Source organism: Vicia villosa, linkage group LG7 (assembly GCF_029867415.1).
Source record: "Vicia villosa cultivar HV-30 ecotype Madison, WI linkage group LG7, Vvil1.0, whole genome shotgun sequence".
In the NCBI taxonomy this organism is placed as follows: domain Eukaryota; kingdom Viridiplantae; phylum Streptophyta; class Magnoliopsida; order Fabales; family Fabaceae; genus Vicia; species Vicia villosa.
In genome coordinates, this window is record NC_081186.1 from 47,479,833 (window position 1) to 47,488,443 (window position 8,611).

General features: G+C 37.0%; 1 protein-coding gene across 1 annotated transcript; it reads right to left on the reverse strand.

The window, feature by feature from the left end:
• Positions 1 to 440: 440 nt before the first annotated feature.
• On the reverse strand, positions 441 to 1,757 carry LOC131618983 (uncharacterized). The gene is made up of 2 exons (XM_058890130.1): positions 1,347 to 1,757; positions 441 to 1,265 (listed from the first exon to the last, which is right to left on the reverse strand). Exons 1-2 carry the CDS (start codon positions 1,755 to 1,757, stop codon positions 441 to 443), a joined length of 1,236 nt encoding a protein of 411 aa, XP_058746113.1.
• Positions 1,758 to 8,611: the final 6,854 nt, after the last annotated feature.

The window sequence follows — 8,611 nt, forward strand, 5'->3', positions numbered from 1 at the left end:
CATAGAAAAGCTCTGTATGGACTGGCCCAACACATGAATTGTTTTCACCCAGTGGGATTCAAAATTGAGACCTTGAGAGGAGCACACTCTCAAGACCCAGGCCTTAACCACTAGGCCAACCCATAAGGTTACAAAAGGAATTATTTAATCAGCCCGACACAACAATCTTTCACCTTGGGCAAAGCGAAAGGAATTTTAAAAGATACAAAATTACTTAGACTCGTGAATAAAAGAAGAAATGTTGACAAAAGTCCAATTCGGGCTAGCCTCTCCATGAGTCACAAAGCTTGAATATTTTGGATCTGGAGCGTCTTCAATGATAGCAGCCATGTCTTGATCGTCTGGATTGATGAAGTCAGCACTTTGAATGCTCTCGTGCAAAGATTTGTCATAGTTCACAGATCCTGATTTCTTCCCTCTTGATCTCTGAGGTATGAATCTTAGACCACTCTTGTTCTGTTGGTAGGAAGTTCGATGACATGTCCCCAACCTTCGTATAATCCTTGTTCAACCACTTCTTGGGCATCTTTCCAAGAAGAAATGGATGCATCATCTCTTTTACCATGCACAGAGTTGACGACTTCCAAGGCTTCGAATTGAGTCCCAATTTCTTCAATATCAGCATTGACGTTTGGAGCAGATGACAATTGACTAACAAATATTGTTTTCTCTCCATAGACAGTTATAAGCTTGTCATTCACAACAAACTTCAGCATTTGGTGGAGAGTATAAGTTATAGCTCCAGCACTATGGACCCATAGTCTTCCCAACAGACAGCTATAAGCGGGATAAATATCCATTATTTGAAAAGTGATTTCAAAATCATTAGGTCTAATGTGGATGTGTAGATCAATATCTCTGATGAGGTTGCGCTTGGAACCATCAAAAGCTTTTAAAACAATTTCATTCAATCTTATAGGTGCCCCATAATAAGACAACCTATCTAAGGTGCTCTTTGGCATAACATTCACGGAGGACCCAATATCAACCAGTACATTTGTCAAGGTGTACTCTCCATATTTCATGGATATATGCAGAGAATGGTTGTGCTCTCTACCTTCCGGAGGAATCTCTTCTTTGCTAAAGCTCAGCACATTATTGATGGTGATATTGGAAACAACATTGTCAATTTGCACAAGGGTCACATCATGCTCAACATAGGTTTGGTTCAAAATCTTAATTAGGGCATTTTGGTGAGCCTTGGAGTTTATCAGTAAAGACAATAGAGATATCTTTGATTGTGTCTGAAGGAGTTGATCAACCACCTTTTAGTCGCTTTATTTAATCAAATTTAGGAATTCTTTAGCATCATCGTATTTAGTTTCAAAGACGGGTTCTACATTCACAGTCACAGGTTCTTTACCAAGATTTTTCCTATGCATATCCTTTAGAGGGGGAACTTGTGCAGAGAAATTATCATTTCTTGGATTTTCCTTGTAAGGAGGATTTTGAGCAAACAAATTACCATTTCGAGTCATACAACTCACATCAGTAATATTTACAACAGTCAGCATAGGACCAGGCTTAACTTCTTCTCTCCCAGCCATTATTGTAGCATTATACTTCCAAGGAACAATAGTACTAGAATCATAAGGAAATGGCTTTGGCATATGAATTTTGAGAGGAACAATGGTAGCATTCTGACTGTCATAGGGTACCTCCACAGCTTCGGGAAGGTTGAATTCAGTAATTACAACATCAATGTCATCATCTTCATTTCTTTCATAGGTAATGTGGAGAGTCCTCTCATCCAACATCTTCTAAATTTCTCTTTTGACTTGTCGACACCCTCGGGGAATCTCAGAACAGATTCTACAAACATCATGATCATGTTGAAAGAAAGCTAACATGACAATATAAATGACCAACTTGAAAAATCGTGAGGTAGTTCTATTGATGGAAATCCTTCATCATTTATGAGGTAGAAACCCATAATAACTCGAATACTACTTCTCTGATGCATATTCTCCCTGTTTTTAAACTTAATTTAATTAGCTTCATCACGAGAGTGAGAAGTTACTTAACATGAATTTGTCACGAGAGTGAAAAATTAACTAAGGTTCGAACCGACATTTCAAAAGGATGGGGTTTGAACCGAATAGTAGGAACGAGACATCAATCCTAAAGAGGGCGAGAGCGCTTTAGGTATCGATTAGGATTTATTTAGTTATTAAAATACGTTTCTGAATAAGAATGGGCGAGCGAGAGCAAAATCTGTTAATTTGTAATTCCTTGTGTCGAGGCAGGTTGTTACTCGAACACAAGGTGTGTCGAAGTGTGTAACAGTTTGTTACACATAAGTTTGTTTTAAATTTAGATAGATTTGATTTAGATTTAAAATAGATTAGATTTGATTTAGTTCCAAAATAGGTATTTTGGGCTTTTATAGTTTTGGGCTTTGGCTTAGGGAGAAGGCTAACCTAAATCTATAAATAGGGAGTAACCCTCATTATTTGTAATCAAGTCATTAATCTTGTATTCACAGAAGTTGCAGTTGCAAGTGAATAACAGAATTTCCACAGTTTGTGGGCAGAGAGAAACTCTGCAGAAAATACTTTCTTCTTCTCTTTTAATTTCCGCAAACCCTAATCCTAGTTTTTGTTCTAATTTTCTTCATTGTCATCTTTAACGATAAGGAATTACTCAAAGGTCTAATAGTCTAATTCCAACATCTGGTATCTAGAGCTCCGGTTAATCGATTCAAGGCAAGAAGAATGGCGATGGCAATGAATCATCCGAATGGGCATTTTCCAGTAACACTACTAATTCTGAAAGGAGATAACTATGAGAATTGGTGCAAGCAGATGAAGGTTGTATTCTGTTGTCAAGATCTTTGGGATCTTGTAAAAGAAGGGGTAGAACCGCTTGCAGAAGGTGCGAAGGAGGAAGAAAAGGCTGCTTATAAAGAATTGAAGAAGAAAGATTATAAAGCCCTCTTTATAATCCATCAATGTCTGAGTCCAGATAATTTTGAAAAGGTTAGTGATATAGAATCTTCAAAAGAAGCTTGGGAGATTCTTGAAAAATCTTTTGGAGGTGCTGTCGCACCCCAATTTTTGACCTGCATATTTCATTCATCTTGTCATGTCGCATTCGCATTTCATGTACATCCAATCATCGCACTTTACATATTTTGAAAAAAATTAAACTTTTACTAAAGTCAGCAAAAAATAGATTTTATTCGCATTTTCACATGGTTTAATTTTTAGATTTAATTAAAAAAAATATTAAAAAAAATAACTTTAGTTTAGATTATTAATTTTTTTAGTTTTAATATTATATTTATTTTAGATTTAATTTAGGTTACTTTTAGATTTAATATTATTTTTATTTTAGATTTATTTAGATTAATTTTTAGTTTTAATATTATTTTTATTTTAAATTAATTTAGATTAATTTTTATTTTTTATTTTTTGTTTCATTATTATTATTATTATTATTATTATTTTAGTATAGTTATTATTGTCATAATTATTATTATTGATATTATTTGTTCAATTGATTCCAAGTCCAAACAATAAGAGACAAAAATTCTGCATCTTTGTATCTCCTCTCTCCCACGCTTTTCAGTGCTGCTATCCCATACCAAACTCTGCTCCAAACCTTACACCAAAATATCAAAAGCAAATCTGCAGCAAGAAAGCACAAAAAGACTATACAAATATGTTCAAAATTCTTGAATTTTCCCCCCAATTCTCACTCTCATTCCTCTATAAGAGATACTACTCAGCATACAGAAGGGAGGAAGAAAATTAGAGGCAAAACTCTGCAAAAATACAAACTTCCTCCATTGTTTTTGTTCACCTCATAAACTGTGTAAAGCTACCAAAACATACCACCACTTTCATCACTAATAACACACAATACTCAACCTTCAAACACATTGAACCCCTGCCTCCATAACTTCATCACGACCAAAACCGCAACCTCAAATCCTCTCACACAAATCTGCATCCTCACTGCAAAAATCCTTCACTCAATCACCAAAACTCACACACTTGAAACCTAACCCAAATCGGTACTATCCTCACAATACACTCCCTCCGCTCACTACAAAAACTCTGCATAACTTCACCCCTGAAATATCTCTGCTAAAATCTCAACACTATCAAATCCACACACGAAAACAAACCTTTTTTACCTCTCGCGAACTCTGCTTCAGCATTCATTACACCTGTTCATCAACACATCCACAACAACTTCAACTCAACTCCTTTCAACATCATCCACGCAGCAGAGGCAAACAAGTAGAGTCTAGAAGAAGATGAAATCGGTGAAACAAGCAACACTTACCCGAGCTCACGGCTGAACTGGTCACGAAACGCATACCCGGAGGCAGAGGAGGATTCAATTTCATTACTTATCGTGCCGTGGGATTCATCGCCTCCGAGAACATTCGGAGTTGGTTCGTTTTCTTTTCTGAATCTGTTCTTCATGCTTGTTTGATATACCCTTGTTCCCTTGCTTGCTTGAATCGATTTAACCATGCTGTAGAAACTCAAGTGTAACTATTTGTTTGTACATTTCTGATTCTGTTTGAACTTGTTGTTGGTTTGTGTATGCTCTCCTTGCGATGGATTTGTTTATGTGTTGCGATTTGTGAGGATAAAGAACAGAGTTATGTTTTTGAGAGTGAGAATCATGAAAGAGATAATGAGGGTGAAGCGGCCGTTTGATTTTAATATCTCTAGGGTTTTTTGTTCTAATTTCCTGAGTTGGGCTTATTTGTTTTCATGCTATAACCCAACCGAATCCCTTTGCTGCACACCCCATTTTCCTTGTTTAAACTGTCTAAACCACCTTTGGGCCTTGTTTCAGTCCAGCAGCGCCCTATGTTCTAATACACCTCCCAACACGTTTTTAAATTGGGTGTTATGATTAATCTTTGGGCCTTTAACCAACAAACCCACACGATTTCTCTTTAACACCCCTCTTCTGTTTTTTTAACCCAATTTAGTGTTTATTAGTGTTTTATATTATATGATTTTTTATGTTAATTGAAAAGTAAAAAATATGTTTTCAAGTTTAGAATTCTTTTTTCTTATTAAAAATACAACAAAAAATGTTTTAATTAGACTTTTATTCTATTTTATTTTTTCTTTTATTATTTAAAATACCAAAAAAACTTTAGATTAATCTCAATCCAAAAATCAATAAAAACTTGGTCCAACGCCAAGTCCGTCAAACAAATTCTCGATCCAACGTCGAGTTTCCTTCAAAAATTCTCTAAACCATACCGAAAAATCGGGTGACAAGAAGTGTACACCTCTTGAATACCTCGATTTTTTTTTGGACTAACACTTCCTTTTTTTAAAACCTTTCTTTAATAAAATCGAAAGATCTTGTGACAAGGGGTGAACACCTCTTGAATACCCTGATCTTTTGAAACTAAAACACATTAATAAAATCAAAGTGATCAAGTGACAAGAAGTGCACACCTCTTGAATACCTTCGATCCTTTGAATCAAACAATAAAAAACTTTCTTAATCAAATCAAAGAAATCAAGTGACAAGAAGTGCACACCTCTTGAATACCTTGATTTTCTTGAACCAAAACTCTTTAATTAATCAAAGTGATCCTGTGACAAGAAGTGCACACCTCTTGAATACCTTGATCCTTTGAATCAAAACACTTAATCAAACCAAAAGGTCCTGTGACAAGGGGTGAACACCTCTTGAATACCTTGATCTTTTGAATAAAAATACATTAATCAAACCGAAAGATCTTGTGACAAGAAGTGCACACCTCTTGAATACCCTGATCTTTCGAACCAAAATTAATTAACGAGGACAACAAGTGACAATGGGGCTCGCTCCTGTTCAATACCTTGGGCAAAGACGCGCTAGGTGAACACCTATGCTCAATCCTTTGCTAAATGTCCGCAAAAACATCCCTTTAAAACACAATCTCATTCTCATTCAACCTTTTTGCCTTATGGCTTTTAAAACTCTTTTCATAAACGAGACACTTATCCGATTTTCAATACGAACATACTTCCACATGTGAAGATCGAATATCTTCCACTCGAATGCGATGATGGCCAAAATCATGTCTTATCTTGATTTAGTCATCCATTCTTGTAGTGATCTCATATCCATGTGCGCGTAGTATTTCCATTTGAAAGCGATTGAGTACCTCTCGCTAAAATCAACCAACAAAACTTTTCGTGGTTCTTCGCCCGAACTACGATTGCTCTGACTTTCCCATTGCACTAGGGAATACGTAGGCACAAGATACAAACGTCTTGGCGAGCACAATAATAAAAAATCTTTTCTTTTTCCTTATAATAATAAAAACCCTAAAAACATTTCTTTTATCTTTTCTCGATTAATAAGCATAAGAACACAAGAACGCAAACATTACACTAACACTCAAACACAAAACTAACTAAATGGGTCCCATCGAGTACGATGGAGGTGAGGGGTGCTAACACCTTCCCCTTGCTTAACCGACTCCCGAACCCTTATTTGGTTGCGAATGACCGTCTTATCCATTTCCTTTTTCCCCGTGGGTTTTATCGATATTTTCCCTTTCCTTTTTGGAATAAATAAAGTTCGGTGGCGACTCTGTTGTACTTCGAACGCGCGGAAACGCGTCGAGTCACATTTTTACCGCTACAGAAAGTGGCGACTCTGCTGGGGACATCCTAAGAGAGTCAACCCTAGTTTAGTTTGTTTTATGTTTGAGTGTTTGCTTTTTTTTGTTTGTTCTTATATTCTTTATGCTTATTCTTATATTCTTTATGTTTACTCTTGTGCTATTTATGTTTCTTTGCTCTTGCTTTATTGCTTTTATTTAATTTCTATATATACTCAATTGTGGGTATGGGAATGATATTTGAGTGAAGCTCTCAACCCGAGCTTTTGAAAAACAAGAGAAAAACATAAGTTAGGAGGTGGTTGTGTAGTGCTAGTCCCCAAGGTGAACACCTTGAATGGCTAATACGAGAACCCCACTTGGAGGAGACTTAGTCATGAAATTTGTCATAAGATGGTTTGCCCATCGCATGGCAGAAATCTGATTTCGTCGCTAACTCCAAGGACCTTTAGAACCCGTTTCATCTGAAGAAGTTATGTATTGATCCCCAAGGTGCACTCCTTGTCTGATTGATACGATAACTTCGCCTAGAGGTTGCATATTCATGAAATTTGTTATAAGACGGTTCACCTGTCGCATGATGAAATTCTGATCATGCTCGGATGCCTATAGGTACCGTTATTTCCAAAAACTGTAGAGCTAACCTTGTGAGGGGATTCTTGGGTAAAGAACTTAGAACTGTCCTAACTTAAGGAATTTTCCCCAATAAGTGTTTTTTATCACGCTTTGCATCCAACATTGCATGACATTGCATATCATTTGCATCATGCAAGTACCTCATTCCAACTGTCTCTTTCATTCAGTTATCTGTCAACTGTCAAACTGGTTCCTCCACACGAGTACGAGACTAGAGCCAACGTCAGACGAAGAATGGCGGACCAAGAACAACACAATGCTGAAGTTAGAATGGAGATTGAGGATCTGAAGTCAGGAATGACTAAGCTCACCGAGATGTTGCAAGTTCTGATTGCTAGAGGAGAACCACCTCAAAGGACTGTCATTCAAGAGGTCGCCGACGATGTTGAAGACCCTATTCCTGTTCAAAGGCCCGCCACCACATGGCCCGAGTTTGGTTTACCTCCGGATTATTCTCCACCTCACGCCACTGCTGCTATGTTGGGTCAACCTTCACGACCAATGTTCCAAGCACCAATCATGTCTTATCTTGATTTAGTCATCCATTCTTGTAGTGATCTCATATCCATGTGCGCGTAGTATTTCCATTTGAAAGCGATTGAGTACCTCTCGCTAAAATCAACCAACAAAACTTTTCGTGGTTCTTCGCCCGAACTACGATTGCTCTGACTTTCCCATTGCACTAGGGAATACGTAGGCACAAGATACAAACGTCTTGGCGAGCACAATAATAAAAAATCTTTTCTTTTTCCTTATAATAATAAAAACCCTAAAAACATTTCTTTTATCTTTTCTCGATTAATAAGCATAAGAACACAAGAACGCAAACATTACACTAACACTCAAACACAAAACTAACTAAATGGGTCCCATCGAGTACGATGGAGGTGAGGGGTGCTAACACCTTCCCCTTGCTTAACCGACTCCCGAACCCTTATTTGGTTGCGAATGACCGTCTTATCCATTTCCTTTTTCCCCGTGGGTTTTATCGATATTTTCCCTTTCCTTTTTGGAATAAATAAAGTTCGGTGGCGACTCTGTTGTACTTCGAACGCGCGGAAACGCGTCGAGTCACATTTTTACCGCTACAGAAAGTGGCGACTCTGCTGGGGACATCCTAAGAGAGTCAACCCTAGTTTAGTTTGTTTTATGTTTGAGTGTTTGCTTTTTTTTGTTTGTTCTTATATTCTTTATGCTTATTCTTATATTCTTTATGTTTACTCTTGTGCTATTTATGTTTCTTTGCTCTTGCTTTATTGCTTTTATTTAATTTCTATATATACTCAATTGTGGGTATGGGAATGATATTTGAGTGAAGCTCTCAACCCGAGCTTTTGAAAAACAAGAGAAAAACATAAGTTAGGAGGTGGTTGTGTA